The sequence below is a fragment of the Silurus meridionalis genome, chromosome 4 (assembly GCF_014805685.1).
Source record: "Silurus meridionalis isolate SWU-2019-XX chromosome 4, ASM1480568v1, whole genome shotgun sequence".
In the NCBI taxonomy this organism is placed as follows: domain Eukaryota; kingdom Metazoa; phylum Chordata; class Actinopteri; order Siluriformes; family Siluridae; genus Silurus; species Silurus meridionalis.
In genome coordinates, this window is record NC_060887.1 from 16,758,334 (window position 1) to 16,781,841 (window position 23,508).

The following is a 23,508-nucleotide window of genomic DNA, read 5'->3' on the forward strand; positions in this document are numbered from 1 at the left end:
ACCACAGTTGTTAACACAAACCACATGTTGTTTACACAAACATCCCAGTCACATACAAGGCGAAGCCCTGCCCCGAACTTGGTTACCCAGACCACATCTCTGTTGTGCTGATCCCAGCATACAGACCACTCAACAGGCTTTCAAGACCAGCTCGAAAGTGGCCAGCAGAATTCATGTCTGCTCTCCAGGACTGCTTTGAATGCACTGACTCATGGCTGTGTGCTCAGTCCACTGCTGTTCACTTTGTTGACTTACGACTGTGTAGCAATGTACAGCTCGAATCACATCATCCAGTTCGCAGATGGCACGACTGTGGTGGATCTCATCAGCAAGAACGATGAGTCAGCATACAGACAGAAGGTGAAACAGTCAACAGCCTGGTGTAGAGCCAAAAGCCTGTCTCTGAACGTTAACAAAACTAAAGAGATGGTCGTTGACTTCACAAGAACACAGAGCGACCATTTGCCACTGATCATCAATGGGTCCCCCGTGGAGATCATCAAGAGCACTAAATTCCTTGGTGTTCATCTGGCTGAGAAGGCTGAGGAAAGATCATCTCCTTCCCCCATCCTGCCCATGTTCTACAGAGGGACCATTAAGAGCATCCTGAGCAACTGCATCACTGCCAAGTTTGGAAACTGCACCTACAGAGGATAGTGAGGACGGCTGAGAAGATCATCAGAGTCTTTCTCTCCTCTATCACGGACATTTACACCACACGCTGCATCCCAACAGCATTGTGGACGACCCCACACACCCTTCACACACACTCTTCACCCTCCTGCCATTAAGGAAACGATTCCAAAGCATTTGGGTCGTCACATCCAGATTGTACAACAGTTTTTTCCCTCAAGCCATCAGGCTTCTCAACACAGAGCTGAAATGAAACTCACGCACACACACAATCAGCTGTGTGACTGATCTGTACAACCCGGACTCAACACACAATCATACTCACTTCACACATCCATGTCTTCAGCACCACCCATATTACATTACTTAATTATTATAAACTGTTTTCATGCTGTTTACATGCTGTTTTTGCACATCCTTTAGAATGCTACAATTGCTGGTTTGCACAAACCCTTTTGTTTACATTTTGTTTACTTACAAGTACACTCCTGTGCTCAGTTCTCTCTGCACACTGTACTGTATAATATACAGTAGGTTTTACTGGCAGCGCTATCTTGTGTTTTGTGTATTTGTCCTACACTGTCCTGTGTTGTCTTTGCACTGTCTGTCTTGCACTTTTGAACCAGGTTGCACACGTTGCACTTTAGGTGGTGAGAACACTTACTATTCCTTAGCTCTGTGTTTTCTGTTATGTAGCTTATGTTTTTTTTATGTAGCACCAGTTCTGGAGGAACGTCGTCTCATTTCGCTGTGTACTGCATCAGCTATATATGGTCGAAATTACAATAAAAGCTTCTTGACTTGACTTGATCTAACACAGCTACTGAATTATAATCACATGTATAAATCTGAATTTATTATTCTTTACCAACAATGTGGAACCAGTATCTATATTATATTTAGATCATATAAATATCATAAAATTACAATCTTTTAAAATGTTAGAAATTCAATTCGTAACTAACTAAGTTCGAAACGATTTGATTGCCAGAACATTCAGTGCATTTTTCAGAAAGCCGTGTGAAATTGTGTCACATGACCATTCGCAGTTGGTTAAACCACAGTATGATTTAAAGTTTCATTAATAGACCCAAATATTTGTCATTTTGATAAATGGTGAAATGATTTAGTGAAATCTTGGTGTTTCTTGCTTAAAGTATAGGAAAGCCCAAACAGTCAACTTAAACTTGAAGAAACTCAAACAGCAGAAACCTTATTAAAATGTATTTTAAAATGATAATGAAATAAAGACTATAACTGCATGGGAGGTAAAATATATTTGACCCTAAGAGGTCAGATTTACAAAGCATTCCCAGTTACCCACCCTCAAGTGGGTCAAATCAACTGCAATCCAGGGGTATTAAGGATTGTTAATTCAATGGGAAAAAGACCGCTAAAGATTAAGACATCACATGCTTACTTGGGAAGAAGTACTTAATGGTCAGATGATATCCTTTTGCATTGATTGGACTGCAAAAATCTTGCCACTAAAAGTTCCCAGACTTAAAATAAAAGACAAGTGGTTTTTAGTTTTGCTGATTACAACAATCCAACAATCGTGAGAATTTGGGAAATGATTTAATAAATGAATATATGATTTAACAAGTGAAAAACATACAAATAATGTTGAATAACAATCATGTTTACTGCTATTTGCTTATATTACATATAATATTTGATTATTTTCTATTTATACTAAAGAACTGTTGAATTCTCAAACCTGATTGGTCAGAAGAGTCATTATATTAGTTTTCAGTAACAGCAACATTATTCACAGGAACCTATATGGTAGGATATCTCCAAAAGTGTAAACGTTATTTTAAGTGTATAAATGTGTTATAAATGTGTGTCCTTTAATAAAGAAAAGGGTATAATTAAATTAGGCTCAAACTCATTAAGTGTCTGAAAGTTTTCCACCATGGGGAATGTCTCCAGGACTCGTTTCTGAATTCCCAGAATTATGAAAAGCTGCATGTTTTTTATCCGTATCAGGGAAAAGAAAATATGTGATAACATGAACTTACTTGTTTAATAGATGTTTCACAACATGTAATGTACCATGTAAATGTAATGATGCAAGGTTAAAAGGAGAAGTGCAAACTTGGCCTATTGCTCTATAATATGCAATAAATAAAACACTTTGAGATGTGATGTTATTTAAAAAATCTTCACTTTCTTACAGTGTGAGTATTTGGCAGATTCGATGACATCGTTTTAGTGAAAGCTTGCTTGTTTATTGCTTTGTTTTTGGATTTTTTTCAATAGAGTCTCTATTTAGGCTGAATTTATTCTGTCTCACACTTCTCATAACAAGTCCCTGGTCCCCTGCACGTCTTACAGGCTCTCTATGAAAACGTGACATAAAGATATATTATTTACATTATTAGTTCTAATGCATAATAAAATGATGAGTAACACTCTAGCTTTAGTTGATGTTATATAAATTTTTCTTTGGTTCTATGAAGTGAGGCACAGCAACTAATGTGCTGATGCATATAAAAAAGAAAATATTTCTTTGCTCTCTGTTGTGTATGAATTTCTTTAATAAATCATCTAAGATCAAATATCATGCATATTTTATACAATTTTATTGACATACTGCTTGTTTCCATCACTGAGATCATTGTTTTAATTAAAAACCTAAAAAAAAAAAACAGGTCTTTGAAAGTGAAGCTGGCTGTTATACAGAAATCCACTTGGCTCCCATCTCGGATGCTGAGTGCTTGGCATGGAGTGTAAAAGCTGTTATACTTTATGTGTACAGTAATTTGGATTCCGTAGCTATTTAGGATCCAGCTATTGACTTTTCAGCAGGTCTGTAAAAGTGGGTCACTCATTTCTCTCATACGTCCTCATAGACACCACATCATCCATTATGCATTTCTAAAAAAAAAAGGTGTGCACACACACACACACACACACACACACACACATAACACACACACACACACATCTCGCCATTCTGCATTTCGTAAAGAAGGGCATATGACAGTAAAGGAAACATTAACCTCAAATTACTCACCACTAACAATTTCCCGCCCTGAACTTCTCTTTCAATTATTGTGCTCTTGCCTTCCCAGGTCTGTGTTTGAATGAGTTTACCATCCACCAGTCTCATAACAGTCTGAAATGAAATGTTTATTAGAAGAAGATACCTGGTTGTAAAAAAGTATGACACAAATGTTTGTTGCATTTACCTTCGCCTTCCTGTCATCTGCGGTGAGCTCATCAAATTCCTCATCCAACCGGAATTTTATTTCCACTGTCTTGAAGGTAGTTGTGGTTTTCATCAATATGAGCCCCTGATCATCGACACTGAATAACAGACTGGGCTTGGCCAAATTAGCGATTTGCCTGGATGCAAACCCAATGCCTGCAAATCCAAACTTATTTTTATTCATCTTGGTGCAGATAAATCACAAAGGAAATATGTGCAATAGGTTTCTATTGAAATATTTGTGAATTAATACTCACCAACAGCCTTCATGTATTCATCAAAATTCTCGCTAGCAGTCAATTTCCATGTACCAATAAACTGTTCCATGTTAACACTGCTTTTTGGTATACTTTGGTATTCGAATACTGATATGAACACTGGGGAGCCTGAATTAGAGAATTAAAAGAGAAAGGCATGTATAGGCACATACGGACAACCCCCAAGGGTGGAAACTTTTCATTGGCCCTAGATTTCTTAAAAGGGAGGGGTATAAGTGTGTGTGTGTGTGTGTGTGTGTGTGTGTGTGTGTGTGTGTGTGTGTGTGTGTGTGTGTGTGGAAATAGGAACAGAAATCAGTAGATGCATCATACTGTGTTATGAAACTAAGTTTCAAAAGATTCCAAATTATTACTTCTTTCTTTAGAACTGGACTGCACATGTACGCACACACATTTACATTAGCCATCATGCATCAAATATGCATCTTTACTAGTATTAGTTATTTAAAAAAAGATGATGTACATCATCTGAGTCATTCATAAGAATTAAATTAAATGCAGGGATTTGAGAAAACCTTTCAGGCAAATGACAAAAAACTTGTACCAGTTTTGGGGTTAAAGCTATGTAACTGTACTGTGCATTTTATAATTCTGCATTAACATTATGGTTTGATTTATGACACACAGTGGGCATGACTGTAGGACATGAAGCAGGATAAATACACTCAAACAGTGTACAGCAGTCCTGCTGAGAGAATATAGCTTTAATCCCGATTACAGGAATTTTACTAAGTATGCTAGATCAGCATATTCAGCTGGCACCACACTTGTATCAGAGAAATGTAAAAAAAATGTAAAAATACTAAACATTTTCCAAATATAGATAAGAATTAGCAATGATATTTGACATGTCAAGTCAAGTCAAGTTTATTTGTATAGCGCTTTTCAACAACAGACATTGTCTCAAAGCAGCTTTACAGAAATCAACAATCAAGGTAAATGGTGTGCATTTATCCCTGATGAGCAAGCCATGACATGCATGTATATTCACCCATTAACTATTTCTGTTTGCAGGCCATCTTAACAAATTAAAACTTTGCAAGCAATAATTAAAAAACAATGTAATAGACAATGTATTGGAAATCTAGCTGTGTTCAGGTGCTGTTATAGATAAAAAGAACAGATAGGCAGTTAAGGATGTGATTATCTGACTGTTGCAGAAGAGTGGGCATTTAATTTTTAGACAAAGACAACAATTGTTTGTACTGTGATTACTGTACCAGTGTACCACTATAGCACACTGGTGTGTTGAGTGTTTAGGTTGCCCAGTATACGAGGACACACTTCTAAGCCAACAAGACACAAGAACTGTTTTTGCAGTCACTCTATTATTTCATTCTAATGGAATTAAAGGATAAAGGAAATTATCTTCAAGCTATCGAATCCTTTTTTTCTATTATTGTCATTCTAACCACTGTTGGTTCTGTTCTATGCATATTTCTCCTGCTATTAATTATTACTTATTTATTGTGCTTAATGTCAGGTATTTTGTCAGTTTTTACTGTTTTATTAATATTGATATTGCTTTTAAGAAAAGCGTTGCTCCGGAAAGGTTCCTGATAGTTCTTGAAAACAGGTGACTCCGGTTAGTGAGTAGGGCTCGGAGGGTTATATCCACACAACTTTATTAATTAAAAATCAAAATATGAAGCTTTTTATGAAGGTCTAAATATCATATCATTGATCATAAAATGACCAAGAATCAAAGCAGTTGCACCTCTGAGACCTCCTGTAGCTGGCTAAGTTACTTACCAAGTTTTTAGGTTTTTAGGTTTTTGCTAATTTACTGGGCAATAATATGTAATAAAACCATTAAAAGCCTCTATGGCTTGGCCTTATTTTTTTGCCAGGAGTGTTTATTGTGTTTTTTCTGAGTATCTAATTTTGTGCAGCAAAAATAGGATTTCATTGTGTTTTCGAATGTTGCATCTTAAATAGTTTTTTGATGCTATAGTAATATATGCTGACTGCAAATGAAAACCACACAAGAGGAGATCATACAAAGCCTAGAGAGTAACCTGAGCTCTGGATTAAACCAGAACTGTGAAGCAGCAACACTAACGTGCCCCACCCTACCTCACAGTTATTCTGCCTTTCAGCCCATTCAACACAATCGGCACTGGACAAAATAGGTCAAATCTACAACTCTGCATCTTTGATCAGTTTTTCTGTTTTTGAATCTTACAATTCAATCACGGTTATTTATCATATCATATATGGGCTTTTGAAATTTGTATGTGATTTGTGAACTGTCAATTGTTATAAGTCCAGTAGGTGGCACTGTTCCTACACAAGAAACCTTTTTCTTTCCTTCCTCAGTTCCACAAGTTTATTGCGTTCACTTACTTTTAAAAAACATCGCTGTCCTGCATGAGGAAGACATTTTTTGATTATTCTCCTTTTTCTGTGTCTGAAAACATCTTCCTAACTGCTCTTCCTAGACTGCAAGCCAAACTCAGCTGTTGCACTAAAGTTAACATTACATTACTAAAGAGAGCTTTAGTGTTCAATTCTTTTATATGGTATATGTAATTATGGTGTTTAAACTTCATAAATCATCAGAACAACAACTGAACATTTGCTGTTTCCACACGGACGATTAATGAGGTGATACCGGAGAATCTGTACTTCTTCTAACATTCATACGGGATACAGAATCAGAGAATTTTTAAGAGAATATCTTATCTTATCTTATCAACATTTTAAGCTTTCTATTCATATATTTATTATGTATTATGGCAAATATCCACTGAGATTCAGGTTGTTTTATTTATGTGTTTGTATAGAGACGGCAGAGAGCGCCCCCTGTCTGTTTTCTTTATTTTACAAATAAATAAAGCACAGCGTTTTGTTATTATTATGAGTTTATACTAAAATATATCCTTTACATGTTCGATTGATATGTTGCTTTATTCTGTACTTTTAAAAAAGACAGAGTAATTTAAGTTCATTTTGGCATTATAAGGGAAAAATGGCTCAAAACGTGCCGGGGCCCTCAGAGGGTTAATTGTCTGCATCATGGCGGTTTTTGGTGCTGATTTGAAACTTGACGCATCAGTAAAACACACGTTTACTGATTAAAAAATCTAATTTTTATATCTAAGTAAAGAAGGGACGTATAAATGTGACGAATAAATGTGTGTTGCACTGAAGGTTTTAATTTCGCCTTTTCTACATGTATTTATTTATATTTATTTATTAGAAATGAGCAAACCAAAAATGCGCTCTTCATCAATCACACGTTAATAAACTTTGTGCCGTTAAAATGAATTTGCATTAACGCTTTACTAGTGCGTTAATTTTGACATCCCAAATTCATATATTAATACAAAAATCTAATTTAAAATTTTTTTACTTAATGAATGTATCCAGGCTGAACATCCACTATATAGAACACAAGCAGAGAAAAGATGTTGATGATCAGGTGATCAGGAATATCATGTTTACATTACTGACTCCCTCTGTCTCATCCACGTTAACTATACTGTACTTCTTGTTGGCTTCTACCTGCTCATTGTTAGCTTCGTACACTAGCCTGCGTCTGTGGTGTGTAAGAAACTTGCAGAGACCTGTTTAGAGGTCTGCCATTACAACATTAAATGTAATGATTAAGTTCCTCGCTCAAACGTTTCAAACCTAATTAATAATGCAAAATATAATGGTAAAATTACACCACCCAGTCTCAGTACCTGAGTATGAATGATGCTTAATATTTTATGATTAGCAAAGTGGTACACTATATTTTATGATGTTATATATTTGTAGTATTAATTGTACATGAATTGTCATACAGTGGAAATGCAGAGGGATTGAGGGAAATATGAATAATAACTGCGATTGGTTTATCTGTCTGATTCAACATTACATTTAAAGGTACATATTTGTTTTTGTTATTTGTCTAAGTTACATTTAGTGTTAAATGTCTAACCCATTATTCATATAGATAGATAGCTCTAGAGATCTAGAGATGGATGCTATTTGAACTGATTTACAGAAAACTGGTGGCTCCTTGTGGGTTTACATTGTCAATTTTTCCTCAGATAAAACAATTGGCACTCTTGGCCATGCTTATCAATTTAGCTTTTGCTTTAATTTAAAAACACATAAAACTTTACATTTTTCATTTTAATTAATTAGTTTTCATATAGTGTAGTTTAGTATCAATCACCCCATAACCTCTACCTCCAGAGAACCACTGCCTTCACTTGCAACATTATGTAAAGTGATGTCTCTCATTCACTCAGTTTAATATCTTATGGTATATGTTTGAGGATGAGTGCTGATAATCTCCTCTCTAGGCTAATCCTTTGTAAGGAAAAGAATGATCTTTTTGGACTGCTCCTTTATTTCTCATTTTGTTCTTTTTGCTTGTGTTATTCCAGAACTGGTGTTGTTTGTTTTTAACCTGCAAAGATATAAACTTAATCTGTGTCACTCTGACAACTACATGTTTACTACACATCAGCTCTTGGTTTGCACATTACTGGCACTTATATATTGCCCAAATATTTGTGAGGCAGGAATCACCTGCTTGTACAAGGCTCTCAGAGACATCTGCTAAAATTTAAACTGAAGATTGTATTCACCTTTTTTTATGCTACTGTTAACAAGCGTCTGCGAACCTATGCAAATAATTGCTTTGTGCAAGAGGATCAAAAATTAGCCATTATCTGCACAACACACCTGCAGGCACGTTACCACCCCACCCCAGCCCACCCACGTACTGATATACACACAAACTGAAATACATTTTGTACAACAACATGACAGAAATTCTATTATACAGATATGCATAATGTATAATGTATATAAATAACATCATAACAGGGATTATGCATCTGTCTCAGGTAAAGTCTAAGCTAAACCCATTTAGTGTTGTGTCTGGCACTTACTTACACACTCTCAGGGTGTTAGAGTGTGGCTGAATAGAATAGAATAGAATAGAATAGAATAGAATAGAATAGAATAGAATAGAATTTTAGATCTTAAAACATAGTCATGTGTTGCATGAAGCAGTATTTGGAATAATAATAATAAATCATCATGCAGCCATCTGTTCCTGGAAATATCTCATTGAGTGGGCACTGGTTTCAAAAGACTGAAAACTCTGGCTGTTAACCAGGATTCATAGAATCACTGTGACTAGTGCCCTATTTCAGCCCTTCACTTCCTGAAGTACTATAAAGCAGATGAATATAGTATGCCAAATATTGGAACAGGACATTTAGGTCATAAGGACTTAACAAAAATGTGCTTGATGTGCTTGATGCAGCATTACTGATATAAACCTTTATACAGAACATGAAAATGGTGCAATGGAGACACAAGTAGAAACCAACTGCCCAGACATCCTGGACTGCAAATGTTCTAAAACCCATGCAAAAGCCACAAGACCCATGAGAAGGAGATGTGCCTTAAAGAAAAAATGTCAGTATTGACTAGGTGACCAACATGTCTCGGTTTTCATGCTGATGTCTTGCCCAGGCTCTGTTTAGACAGGGGAAATTAGGCCCATGTGCATTTCCTCATGGCAGATAAACAGTTGGTCTGACAATTATACTTCCCACTATTCGGTCTATGCAATGCCATAGTTTGCATTTAAAGGAAGGAATGCTCTACAAGCTCACGCTCTGATTCTGACTTACTGAGCCATTAAATGGAATTATATTAGAAACCCATTTTGGAAACATTTGTTTTAGGAGTGTAAAGATACATGTATTCATGTCCAAACCTTTTTGGTACAGGGCTTTAGGTTCAGTGCACATGTAAACTGAATGCAATCCTTTTACGCACGGAACATAGTTAAAAGCTGAGTTCCCTCACAAATGTATTAAGTGGCAAAATGCAAGTTCGTTTAGTCTCCACCTCGCACTTGAGTGCAGTATTACTCTTTCTTTATTATTACTAAATTTCAAAACACAAAAAAAAAAAAATCCAAAGGTAAAATCCAAAGGTGTCACTGTGGCTATTCACTCAGTACCGGAAATACAATTTATAGTCCATTGTAAAAGCCAGATTTTGTTTTGCACATGCACAGAATTGCCTCCACATCCTGTCATCACCACCTGGCAATTTCTGACAATTCCGCATATCAAGGAAGTAAATGAATGAAGGATTGAAAGAATGAAGACATTTGTTAAAGTATGATGAAATAAGAAGAACAGTTAAGGAGAACATAACTTTAGAAAATATTAAATGTAAAACACACACACACACACACACACACACACACACACACACACACACACATACTTACATGTACATCTGTATTTAAGTACATTCTGCTTTTTTGTGTTGTTTTTTTGTTGTTTTGTCCCCCGCTTCTGTTTGTGTAACCTGCTGCTGCTGTAACACAATAATTTCCCTCACTGGATCAATAAAGTATGTCTAAGTCTGAAGTCTAAGTCTATTAAAGTAGTAAGTTAGTAGTTAAAACAGGTTTTGGGCTCATGATAATTTAAATAAATATTAATCAGTGTTTAACTCATTAATATCATTCTTAATAGATAATAGATAGATTCATAGATTTGTGTGCTAAGAGTAACAGAGCCTTTAACATAAACTGAGTTGATTAAGCGAGAGTCTTGTGACAAAAATGATAATAGCATATTATATCCAGTACTTTGGATACTTAAGTACATTTGAAAGCAAATACTTTTGTCCTTTTACTTAAGTGAAAGTTTAATGGGAGCACTTTTACTATTCCTGGAGTAGTATTTTAGAGTGTATCTCTACTTTAGTAAAGTTAGTGTTCATTTGCTTTATTCTATTTTATTTGTATATGCATATTATTTGTATGAAATTTTATTAAATATTATTTTATATATTAGTTAACCAAGCAGGCATTTTATTAAAAATGTTTTAAATTTAAACTTCACAGAATAATATTAAACGTAAACGACACATGAGACAAACCAGTCTTTAATGAACCTAAAATTTTTTGCCATAATGGACACAATTAGTTTAACGATTACATTTATAACCACTGCACATTAAATGATAAAAAAGCATTTTACTATAAAGCATAGTATATTTGTTTTAAATCATCAAATTAATAGCAGCTTTATGCCATAGTAATATTTAATTTACATCCTGTTATAGATCAGAGTTCTGTTTGTTGTTCAACCAAAGGTGGGGGAGCTGCACCTCTGAGTAAATGTCAAGTCTGTTCATTTATTTATAAACACACGTTAAATCTAATCCTAATTACATGTGAGTGTTTGCAAATTATGTTCTGTCAGGCTGGGTCATTTAAATTCTAGACAGTACAATTCCAGGCTTCGCTGAATAATTGTACTGAAAATGCTCTTGTAGCACCAGTGTTCATTATTATGCACACTTGGTTTGGCTTTGGCATGGTCTTACATGGATTAAGCCCTGAACATCTACTGATTATTGCATATTCTCAGTCTTGTGATTGCAGTTGCGATGTGACACAAGCATCAGCTCCATGCAAATGGTTACAGAAGATGGGCTCATTATCCACCATGGTAAATAGATTGTACGCCTCAATCTAGAGTTTGTGTTCAGGTGAACTAATACAGCTCTACATTTTCCTCTACAGTGCAGAAGTGGAAAGTAAATCTAACAGACTGTAGCAAACAGGAATAGGGGATTGGTGTTGTAATTTGTTTAGTCATAGATGGCAGTCTGTATATGTTTATGACAATATGAACAAGCAGAAGATGATAGATAGATAGATAGATAGATAGATAGATAGATAGATAGATAGATAGATAGATAGATAGATAGATAGATAGATAGATAGATAGATAGATAGATAGATAGATAGATAGATAGATAGATAGATAGATAGATAATGGTTAATGGAAAGCCGGCAGCAGTTAATGTTGCCTCTGAAATGTTTAATCTTCTTGTATTTCCACATACTGATTTATAAATTAATGTTGTAAAACATTTTGGATCGCCTTCCAAAAAAACTAACAACTCCTCACAAACAAATGTTTTCCACAATACAAATTACACACAGATCCACCACAAACAATAACACATATAATAACTATAGTATTGATATCAATCATCATGCAGCCATCTGTTCCTGTAAACCGTTCATTGCCAGATATTGAAAATGAATCTACAATTTCTGACCATTCAGTTTCTAGAACTTGCCATGATCTATTGAGTATGGAAGTATGTTTATGTATATGTATGTTTATGTATAACTTACCTTATATCGTAATGAATTATTCAGTCATTAGAATAATGTTCATGCTAATAGTGAAGTAATTATGAGAGTGAGGACTGTAAGTCTGGAATTATCAAAACGATTCTAAATATATGAGTGTCCATTGTATAGCACAGTGTGTTCTACAGTCTGTGTAATCTGTGTCTTGTATGTCTCACAGCACTCAAGTCATCATACACTGCAGGAGCAGGAATTTCAGAAAGGGACACCATAAATATCTACACTGTTTGTACAGTATAGCAGAACATTTGAAAATATCACAATTACTATGTCTTATTTGTCCACAAACAAATTCATCCACAGCATGTTCACAGAACCCCAAATCTTTATTCACCAAATTTTGCACACAGCGAAATGAAGGGAAAACACAATTTACACAGCAGAAGATGCAGGCAGGCATATTTTTTGAGGAAATCATTACATTAAAAAAAAAGAAAGAAAGAAAAGAAAAGACAAAAAAAACATTCAATGCATATTCTGTTTCCACCTCACTTCCACAGAGAATGGTCACAGAAGCTTAGCCACTGTAACATGGACACACACACACACACACTCATACATACACGCACACAAACACTCATTCAGATTTACACAAATGATTAGTCACTCCTCCGCAATGGCTGGATGTAAGCAGATGAAATTTGATTTTACAATAGTTACGTTAGCAGAATATATAGCGGAATAATATGGCATTTGACATCTTATGAAGTGTCCTGCTGGAAATAAAAATCACTCACTGCGTTCGTGTTCGGAAAAATAAAAGCCAACGTTAGAAGAAGAAGTCAAGGTGAGAAAAAACATGCTCTTATGAGTTATATAAAAAGGGCATGTAAGAAGACTAAACATTTTGCATTTACTATTAAGTCCAGAAGGTGGCTCAGGATGTGTTGCTGCAGATGAAGAATGTGTTAAGCTTGAACAAGGCTGCTTCATTCAGAAGATGGAAGTGCAATGTCATGATTATATTGTATATAAGCATAAATACACTGTACGGTTTCTTGTATATTTATGTGCATCTGTGTGTATGTGTATGTGTGAATGTGTGTGAGTATGTGTGCGAGTGCATGTGTGGATGCTGGGAGTGTCCCAGTGTGTCTTTGTTTGCATTTGTCACATCGAGACTAACCATCACTTATTCCAGAATCTTCAAAACGCTTAAATAAACAAATGATATCTCTTTTTGTTGTAGTTTAATCTAAAAGTTATATGATTATATTTACAAAATAATCTGTCATAAGCTATGAAATCAAGCAAGACAATTAAATGTTACTTGCTAGGTACTGACTGTGTGTGTGTGTGTGTGTGTGTGTGTGTGTGTGTGTGTGTGTGTGTGTGTGTGTGTGTGTGTGTAAGAGGAGGATAAGAAAGCTGATGAGCGGAGTGAGGAAAGGTGAGGACAGGATGCTTTCACGCTGTAATCTCTTCTTTCAGCTCCTTGTTTCTGCGGACCACAGCAGCGTGTTGCTCCTGAGAGAAGCACAAAAAAGCGACAGTCACATAATGACAGCAAAGAAATATAATTACCTAATTACAAAATAAAATAATTGGTACATACTACAACATATGTTCAGGGGTCTAAAGATCTGTATCTACATTGAGATTTAACAAGAAAGTGGGCATGTCTTATACCAAATGAGTTTGTTTGTTTTTTTCAATAGCGGTGACATGGGAGTTATTATTTTCTGCTCCTGTCTATCTGTGACATTTCCTAACAAGTGTAATTGATTTTAAATGTAAAATTTAATAGTATAGGGTATAGGAATGAATGTGGGCTTCCAACATTATTTGTAAGCATGCAATCCAAAGACTACAAGCTACAGACTACAGACTTCCCTGTCATTCCCTGAATCCCACAGGTGACTAGCAGCTTTCATACGCTCACACTATAGAGCAAGAATCACATGTGAGTTTGATTTAAAAATCTAATTCTCTATAGATTCTGAGGATGTTGTAGCCTCATTTCAACATGTTCACCAATTTAGAACTAAAACAACTCGTCTAAACTGGTCACATGGCAGGAGTGTCATGTTCTACCTTCTCATGCAGGCGTTCCAACATGGCCGCCAGGTAAGCCCTGCGGTTCTCATTGTTTTGCTCCATTTTCATAATGAGCTTTTCCTCTGCCATTCTGCTAAAGTTGTTGTTCTCCTCCATGGCTTTGAACAGCACGTCACGCTCATGATCCCGTTTCTCAGCCAGAGCTCTCAGAACCTGTGCTTCTTGAGACTGGGGAGAGAAGCCAAATATAAGCAGGCATTCTATATCAATGCAAACAACTGACATAAAACAAATTAGGTTTAGCACATTCATCACACTTCTTCTTTGATTTCACACCCGAATGTACAGTAGAAACTAATCAGTATTCATTCCAAGTCATTTGTGCCACCATGTCAGAATTGAAAACACTCACTTTCCTGCGGTCTTCTGCAGCTTCCAGTTTCTTCTGAATGTCATCCAGAGAGATGTTCCTCTTTTTGGGAGGAGTTACAATACTATGTGCCACATCTGACACAGGGGAAGGGGGCTTCAGGATCAACTCAAAGGCCTGACCCGAAGCCCGTTTGTTTATGGGCTTCACCTCCATGTCTGCATGAAAACCATATGTGAAACAACTGAAATATTAACTATGGCTTACAAAAGTAATTGTGTCTTAATTGGCTTTTACTATTACTACTACTAATAATAATAATAATAATAAAATAAAATAAAGGCCCATTAAATTCCTCATTGTAAGATATCCAATTAAGATCCAATTAAACATGATTAAAATATGAATTATCAAGTTAAATACTTAAGTAAACATATTTCTGAGCCAATATAATTAGTATATCTTACAGTCTTTCTTGGCGTCCAGGTTTTTCTGTGGCCTCGAGTTAAAACAGGAGCATATGAGGGAGAACATGGACAGCTCCTTCATCTTTTCTTTGTATGCTGTGAAAAAAAGAGCAATAAAATAAGCACCCTGAAGTGCAAAGTTTTACAAAATACATGGTCTCACAAGTGTTTTTTTACTCGTTTATTTCTGAGCATCCATTGTTATCTCATTATTTACACATTCAGTTCTATATTAGTGAGCTTTTTTGTTAGCAGGTGTTACATAATTTCAGCTATAACATGCGTTTTAAAATCCACTTTAAGTACAGGACGTAAGCTTTGCAGTATTACAGCGATGTTCCCCCACACACCACCTGATACATTCCAGATAGTTCAGTTAATTGAGTTAATTTCGAACTGTAATATGAAGCTCTTTACCAAGCGCAAAGTGCACCCTCCTTTACCACGTGCACATTTAAGTCTTTACAAAGCCTTAAAGCACAGGTGGCTCAGCTAATGTCTGGATTATGAACATTTTGAGGCCGGAGCTCTGAGTCTCATGAAATATGCAGGACAGGCTAATGATGCTGGTCATTTCCTGTCATCTGTAGAGTTTTACAGATTGCAGGCACATCCTCCAAACTCCATTATCTAGGGGAACAGAAAAAAGCTAGAATATATTTTATGCAGCAGTGAGACAAGAGTTAGGTGGAGATAGCCTGTGGTTTCTGAGCCATCAGCCATCCCATGCTAAAGCTTGTCTTTTTCCATTATGACCAAGCCCAGTTCACAGGACCAACAAGACAAAGGAGCAGACACATGGTCCCCTGTGTGCAGATGTCCACTAGTGTCAACAGAGCATAGATAACAATTCACATGGACCAGCAAATGCCACCATGTGCAGTGTTCCATTACTGCAGGGCTGGCCAGCCTCCCAATCTGTGGACTGCTTGGCTTCCTGCTACGAACAAGCCCAAGTCTATAAATATATTGTAAATTAGACCTGTATTTATATTCAGTATAGTAATAAGACAGCATATTTTGATGTTTAGGCCTGTATTTCTGCTGTAGGTCATAAAACACAGACCCACCCATTTACAGCTAAGCTTTCATTGAAACCTGGTGATCAACCCATCGGCGGCTTAGCCAAAGCAAATAACGATATTTCACCTTTTTAATGCTTTTAAATAATGCATTTTTACATTTTTAGCATATTCTTGTGTTGTAGTTGAATTAAAGAATTGCAATGATGTTAATAAAAAATGTCAGTCCATAAATAAATCAGGAGCCCTTTCATAAATCACATAGGTATACAACACAAACACAAAAGCTATCACTTATACTTGTGCATATCAATAAATCTGTGAATCAATACCATAAATCAGGAGTTCCTCTGTATATTTGTGTGTATCCATGATCTAGACGGGGCGTGTGATCTGATTCACAGCCAAACGTTTAACACATAAAGCTTTCAAAAGGCCATCGAGCATATATACAATCCCAGGCGGATAACCCATCCATCTATTATAACGCATTTAGGAATAGGAAAAAAAAACGACGCGTTTCAAACATAATAGAAAAGCATGGATAGGTGAATGTTTGATTATAAAGCTGTATTTTTTTTTTTTTGAAAGAGTTATTTTTGCTGTTGAGGGGGAGCAGTTGTAGAAGAGAAGATGCCGGTGTCTTGGGTGGGGTCTTTCTGCATTATGCTGGAGAGAGAGCCGAGGCAGGTGCGCCATTCTACACGCAGAATCGGATAAAATATCATATATATATATATATATATATATATATATATATATATATATATATATATATATATATATATATATATAGTAATTAGTTTATTTGTCTTGGATTGTAATCTTTTCTTCCAAATCATTTCCAAAAATATATTTTGTTCTAGCTTAAGGATGTTTTTTAGGTAGTAAAATCAGAATTGCACAACAGAATTAATTAATGCGACTGTATTTAATAGAATATTATTGTTATTGTAAATCCGTGCGTTATATAATTCTGTGTGCATGGGATTTGGATACAATCTTGGATTCAGGAATCCCGACAAATTGAGGATGAATAGGATGAATAGATGATCAAAATGTGAGCACACTTACCGACGGCGATTTTGTCCATTGTGGTGGTTTTGGGGTGAAGTGTTCAGGCGTTGCGGTCTGTGCCGGCGGCGTTAAGAAGATGCGTAAGGCACTGAATCAGCAGAGCACAATGCGCTCGTGCAGAGGGAGACAGCACTAATAAGCAGTGGGAGCGGTTCACTGATCAGCATCTCCACGCGAGAGCAGATTGGCCGGTTCCACTTTACGTAGAAAAAAGAGGGCAGGCGTTTAAGCGAATAGCTTACATAGCTCAGAGAAATGATCTTACAGATGTTCCCTTCCTGCTGTTGCCACAGAGCAATGTCAATCCAAATACCCAGGAATGCATCATCTCTCTCAGTGCCCAGTTCAACATTTCTGACCCTCTTTTTTTCTATAACATTTAATAAAGATATATACTGCATTATCCATGGTCGCAGCAGATCCAAAGCCAAATCCGTGGGCACAATAATCAAAAGGACACACCCTGAATAGGACAGGGTGGAAATGCACACACACACACACACACACACATGCACGCACACATATATACACTCATAAGAGGCATTTTAATCTGGGTTCTTCAATCATAGGTGGCTGCAGGTTGTCATTCCAACCTGATTCCACTGGATTAATCAATTCCCATTGGTCTACAATCACTCTGAAACAATGAAATATGAAATATGAGGACACACCCATAATAAGATGCCAGTCCATCACAGGGCACTGTGCACACACATTCAACACACTCAAAAGTAGTTCTGTCCAGCCCATTGTTCTTCCACAAATCCAGCGTTTTTCAAACCAAGCAGGAGATGATTTTACTGTTTTAATCAGTTCATCTTGGTCTCTAATAAACTGTGAAGTGTGTCATCTGTTTGGGTGGAATGGAAGCCTGCTGCCACAGTGGCCAACGATAGAAGATCCCTGGTCTGGCAAATTGAATCTAATTATTATTATGGTTGGAATAAAGCAGGGAACATAAAGGAAACCAATAGGAACAGTAGGAACACATGAGAAAGCACACACAGCAAAATATTTCGATTCAGACAAGATTTAGCATCTGTGCTAAACTTAATTACTTTGACACGCATTCAGAAGCTGTTTATTGTCACATAGTGATAGATTCAGAGGATATCCTCATACACATGGACATTAGGAGTGAGGAGGGAATACACCCTGAGAGGGACACCGTTCCTTTACAGCATTGTGCTTCCCATCAGTTATTTCATTTAATAAAAAAAACAACAGAATCAGATTGCTAGGCCACAAATATTTTTTCCCACATACAGTAGAGCCTGGCCATCATTAGGGGCTATATGTCATATATGATACGCACCAGAACAATTTAGACACTCTTGACCAAGGACTGTAATGTGACACCTGCATTAGAAGGCAGATATACTTTATAGTGGCAGCAAAAGGACATTTGGAATCATGTGCTCTCTGAGGTAAATCTCCCTCCCCGTAATTATGTTGCATCACAGACTGAGTCTTTCATATGTCATGATCAGTATTTTCAGGTTGTCAGTAACCAGCAACCAAGCCAATAAATCATCATACAAAGATACATAATTACTTCAGGACCTTTTCCGAAAACACTATACTATGTAGTCTGATCTCAATGAAAGCACACAACAGACTAAATAGTGCTGTGTCATGGATCCAGTGGAGCAGTGCAACACTGAAGGATTACTCCACTTCTCATAGACAGTGCAGGAAACATGATCAGAGCTACAGCTCCTGTGGACATCTCAGCATGTATCTACTGCTCTCTCACACTCTCGCTACAGTCTGACAGTGCTGTACTGACAACACTGAAATGTCACACTGAACTGTAACACTGAAGGTTAATCACACACTGCAGAAAAAAAGCTATTCTATTCTATTCTATTCTATTCTATTCATTTATTTTCATTTTGCTTTATTCTATCATGCTAATTTTTGCATTGATCTAGTTTATTGTATCCAGTTCTGATACATTCTGTTTTATTTTATTCTTTTCTATTCTATATTCACATTTTATTCTACTCCGATTTATTCGACTCTGTTCTGCAATCTTGTTTTCTGGTTTATTCAAGTCTCTTCGATACTAACTATCACTAACACTATATTCTATTGTGTTTTATATAATTTAATTTTGTTTTGCTTTATTCTATAGCATTGGTTGATAACATTCTATTTCGCTATATTTCATTCTATTTTATTCTATTCTGTTCATTTTGCTTTGTTCTATCATGCTCATTTCTGAATAGACCTATTCTATTGTATTCAGTTTTGTTCCATTATGTTTTATTTTAATTCTTTTCTATTCTACATTCACATTCTATTCTACTCAGATTTATGTTACTCTGTTCTGCACTATTTTATTCTGGTTTATTCACGTCTCTTTGGAACTTTTACAATATCCTATTCTGTTTTATATCATATAATTCTGTTTTGCTTTATTCAGAAGCATTGGTTGATAATGTATTTCGATCGATTTTATCCTATTTATATGGGTCTATTTAATTTCTATTCAATTCTTCTATTTACTTCTCCTATTCTACTCTATTCTTTTTTACTTTATTCTACTCTATTCTACTCTATTCTATTCTACTCTACTCTATTCTATTCTACTCTATTCTACTCTACTCTACTCTACTCTACTCTATTCTACTCTACTCTATTCTATTCTACTCTACTCTATTCTACTCTATTCTATTCTATTCCTCTCCGTTCTGTTCAAACCAATTCTATCATACTTAATTCTGCACTGGTCTATTCTTTTCATTCTATTGTACCCTTTTTTTATTTGATACATGTTTATTTCATTCCAATTCTATTCAGCGCTTTACTGCTCTATTCTATTCTAATCTGTTTCATTACCTTCTTCTCTTTTTTTATTCTATCTTATTCTATGTGTTCTATTTTTTTTTTTTTCATTGTCTTCTTTTTTATTGTATTTCTCCATATTCTACATCTTTATATATTCTTCATATTTCAGGTGAAAGATAGTTAGAAGTGGTGCAGTGAGTTTCAGGAAGCGTGGTTCACCCCTGAGCTCTTTCTGTCTGTTTCTCCACCATTGTTCTCCAGCAGCTCTTTTCCTTGGGACACTATGGTATAATGGACACTCCCCAGAAACTGAGCAATGAAAAGAACAAGCACATGTGGATTATGGTGAATATTTCGATGAGTAGACGGTCAGTGAACATGGAGCTTCGTGTTCAACGAATGAAGGTACAAATATTGAAGCTTAACATCAGTCAGATGTTGCCTGTATCTATGTATTCCGTATGCATAACCGTATATTCGTACTTGTAGTCCGTGTGAGGCTTTTTATATATATAATTATTACATCATTACCCAGGATCCATGTCGGCTTGACCTTCAGTGGGAGGAGACACGTGGCGGAAATCGTGAGCATGGCTGCTGGGATACTGACTAAAGGTGAAATGTTTATTTAAACTCATTTAACTATGAGACTTGGTGGTGCGTGTTAGAATCAGATGCACGCATGTTTCATTTTTTATATAATGTGTGTGTAGGGTGTATTATATTTGCTTGCATTATATATAGAGAGTGACGTATTCTTGCTAATGACCGGCTAAGCTTTCTGCGTGTTTCCCTGCTAGTCGGAGAGACTCAGTACACGTCCTCCACGTGTATGGAGAAATGTTGAAGTAGGCGAGTGCTGAGGCATTTATTGAGTTTTCATGTTCATGGTGTTATTTTAATATACACGATCTAACGTGGTTACCACAGTGGAATACTCGTGCACATCAGACTCTTATCACTTCCGGTGTATTAATTATTGAATGATGTGTTGGTTTTGTGTGATCAGTGATCCGTGGTGTGACTCGGAGTGATCGGCTTGGTGGAGCTGTGATTTCCTGCAACAGTCGCACATTCACCACTGCTGCTGCACCCACACCTACTTTCCCCATCGAGGATGCTGGTATGACCTGGAGCTCATGGATTCAAATATTTGCATCATTTCCGGTTATTGACTAGAATTGTGATCATTAAGGAGATACCACATGACTGGGTGTGGCTTTGTAGGAAACAAACATCAGCGTTAGTGAGGGGTGTCGCATTACCACACCGTACAGTGTGTAGAGGAGGGTTTTATTCTACTTATACCACCAGCAGTTTGACAGTGACACACCATGTTTCTTAAGCATTTCGATACCTTTTAATGTTTTCATATTTTCCCAAAACATGTACCTTTTAATTTTTCATATCCATTATGCAAGTGATAAACAGGTGTTTTCTCACCTACTTGTTAATTATTAAATACAGCTTGTGGTTTTACAACAGAAACAGAAATACCTCAAGTAGGATTTTATTATTCCAACCATACAGTACAATACACAGTGAAATCAAACCACCTGTTCAATGAAACATCATTACCCCAGGACTAATGTGCTGCATTAGACAAATTAACATACAGAAAGTAACACAAAACTTGTTTTTTTTTCTCAAATACGAACAGCTTGTGGTTTTTACAATGAAACCAGAAATTCTGACTGAAACACACTCTTGTGTTGGAAAACTCGCTAACACTTACAAAGATTCTTTACATAAATGTAACAAAGTTTAATCGTAATCAAATAATTGTGATGCATCTATATTAAATAAAGTATTTACTGCCACATTTTTGAACAGCAGTAAGAAAAAGGGCAGTAAATATTTTGGTGGGTTGTAAATAATCAACATTATTGTTGGACTTCTTTGAGATTCTTAAAAAAAACTGAAAGTGTTCACACATACAGTGATAATGTGCTGCTTAACTCTTGTTCCTGTTTTTTTCTCACAGATGTTAATGATAAGATCATGAACTTTCCTTTGACCCAGACTGACTTCTTCAGCGTCTCCGAGCTCTTTACTATAAAGGACCTGTTTGAGGCCCGAGTCCACCTTGGCCACAAGAAAGGCTGCAGGCACAGGTAGAGCTCAAAGATTTTGTGTTCTTTTATTCCTATGATCATTCCTCATTTAACTAAGTTTATATAATATTCTTGAGACTAATCATCTAGCCACAGTCTCATTGTCCTCTCTCTCTCTCTCTCTCTCTCTCTCTCTCTCTCTCTCTCTCTCTTTCTCTCTGCAGACTGATGGAGCCCTATCTATTTGGTAGCCGCCTGGACATGGACATCATTGACCTGGAGCAGACGGCATCCCACCTAAAGCAGGCTCTGAACTTCACAGCACACGTGGCTTACCGCGGAGGAATCGTGCTCTTCGTAAGCCGACGTCGCCAGTTCGCACACCTCATTGAATCCACGGCGAAACAATGCAGCGAATACGCACACGCCCGCTACTGGCAGGGTGGTGTGCTCACCAATGCCACTGGAGTGCGCCTACCTGACCTCATCATCTTCCTCTGTACACAAAACAGTGTCTTCCAGACTCATACGGGCGTACGCGATGCCGCCAAGGTCAACATTCCTACAGTGGGCATCATCGACTCGGACTGTGATCCAAGCCTCATCACGTATCCAGTGCCGGGCAACGATGACACTCCAGCTGCGGTGGAGCTGTACTGCCGGCTGTTCAGGATGGCCATCAACAGGGCAAAGGACAAGAGGAAGCAAATGGAGCTGATTAAGGGTATATGAACAAAAAAGAGCCCAGAGACATAAAAAGTTAAATGCAAGTTCTGATTTGTTTGTTGTCACAATTAAGAGATTATTGTTGCTTAACTAATTCCTGGTCTTTGTTGATTTGAACCCATTGCTCATGGAACCAGCTAATCAAACCTAACACCCCCTTTGTTTCCAAGCAGGGAGTCACAGAAATCTGTAGGGTGGGCATGGTGATGTATGGAGTTTATTTTATGTATTGTGTGGAGTACTATGTACTATTAAACATTTCAGTTCAATCAATAAGCAAGGATACGATTTCTGGTTAAAGCTTGGTTTTTTTTCTAGATAAAGCTTGGGTTATTTCTACATATCATCAAAGATATTACTGATTCAGCAATTTAAGTTTCTAAACACCCCATCCAGCATCTTTTAGTGTTTTTCCAGCACTCATTTTAACTCAGGAAGAAATGTTGCTTAATTGTATTGGTTGAATCAGTTGTGAAGTGACTCATTCATTTTTATTAATGGTTTTATTTTGCTCAGTGCCACAGTGTATCCAGAGGAGGGAAAACTGTGAACAAAGTGTTGGAGCAAACCTTGGGATGATAGTCCATCACAGGTGCAGATTGCACATGTTTATTTGCACCTATGATTATAATTTTGCACAATAGAAGGAAAATTGCGAACAAACACT

At 36.6% G+C, this 23,508-nt stretch overlaps 3 protein-coding genes across 4 annotated transcripts; 1 reads left to right on the forward strand and 2 right to left on the reverse strand.

Annotated features, from left to right (window-relative positions):
• Positions 1-3,156: 3,156 nt before the first annotated feature.
• fabp4b (fatty acid binding protein 4b) lies at positions 3,157-4,252 on the reverse strand. Its single transcript, XM_046846161.1, has 4 exons — positions 4,108-4,252; positions 3,831-4,006; positions 3,656-3,757; positions 3,157-3,516 (listed from the first exon to the last, which is right to left on the reverse strand). The coding sequence occupies exons 1-4, from the start codon at positions 4,175-4,177 to the stop codon at positions 3,463-3,465; spliced, it is 402 nt and encodes a 133-aa protein (XP_046702117.1). The 5' UTR covers positions 4,178-4,252; the 3' UTR covers positions 3,157-3,462.
• Positions 4,253-12,641: 8,389 nt separating this feature from the next.
• Positions 12,642-17,420, reverse strand: stmn2a (stathmin 2a). Its single transcript, XM_046847784.1, has 5 exons — positions 17,266-17,420; positions 15,170-15,265; positions 14,745-14,920; positions 14,369-14,560; positions 12,642-13,801 (listed from the first exon to the last, which is right to left on the reverse strand). The coding sequence occupies exons 1-5, from the start codon at positions 17,282-17,284 to the stop codon at positions 13,742-13,744; spliced, it is 543 nt and encodes a 180-aa protein (XP_046703740.1). The 5' UTR covers positions 17,285-17,420; the 3' UTR covers positions 12,642-13,741.
• Positions 17,421-20,605: 3,185 nt separating this feature from the next.
• On the forward strand, positions 20,606-23,129 carry mrps2 (mitochondrial ribosomal protein S2). 2 transcript variants are annotated; one of them, XM_046847782.1, is made up of 4 exons: positions 20,606-20,676; positions 21,071-21,184; positions 22,046-22,175; positions 22,340-23,129. In XM_046847782.1, the coding sequence occupies exons 1-4, from the start codon at positions 20,652-20,654 to the stop codon at positions 22,845-22,847; spliced, it is 777 nt and encodes a 258-aa protein (XP_046703738.1). In that variant the 5' UTR covers positions 20,606-20,651; the 3' UTR covers positions 22,848-23,129. The 2 variants fall into 2 exon arrangements, with proteins under 2 accessions (XP_046703738.1, XP_046703739.1); XM_046847783.1 differs by lacking the exon at positions 20,606-20,676 and adding an exon at positions 20,778-20,909.
• Positions 23,130-23,508: the final 379 nt, after the last annotated feature.

What these genes read in the sequence shown, in the direction of transcription:
- fabp4b (XM_046846161.1), bottom strand. Translation starts at nt 4,177, where the DNA reads ATGGAACAGTTTATTGGTACATGGAAATTGACTGCTAGCGAGAATTTT. An exon ending in TGAATACATGAAGGCTGTTG is followed by an intron (nt 4,007 to 4,107) that starts GTGAGTATTAAT and finishes TTGGATTTGCAG; the next exon opens with GCATTGGGTTTGCATCCAGG. An exon ending in AGGGCGGGAAATTGTTAGTG is followed by an intron (nt 3,517 to 3,655) that starts GTGAGTAATTTG and finishes TTTTTTTTTTAG; the next exon opens with AAATGCATAATGGATGATGT.
- mrps2 (XM_046847782.1), top strand. Translation starts at nt 20,652, where the DNA reads ATGGCTGCTGGGATACTGACTAAAG. An exon ending in TGCTGGGATACTGACTAAAG is followed by an intron (nt 20,677 to 21,070) that starts GTGAAATGTTTA and finishes TTGTGTGATCAG; the next exon opens with TGATCCGTGGTGTGACTCGG. An exon ending in AAGAAAGGCTGCAGGCACAG is followed by an intron (nt 22,176 to 22,339) that starts GTAGAGCTCAAA and finishes TTCTCTCTGCAG; the next exon opens with ACTGATGGAGCCCTATCTAT.
- stmn2a (XM_046847784.1), bottom strand. An exon ending in CCTGGACGCCAAGAAAGACT is followed by an intron (nt 14,921 to 15,169) that starts GTAAGATATACT and finishes GTTTTCATGCAG; the next exon opens with ACATGGAGGTGAAGCCCATA. An exon ending in TGGAACGCCTGCATGAGAAG is followed by an intron (nt 13,802 to 14,368) that starts GTAGAACATGAC and finishes TGCTTCTCTCAG; the next exon opens with GAGCAACACGCTGCTGTGGT.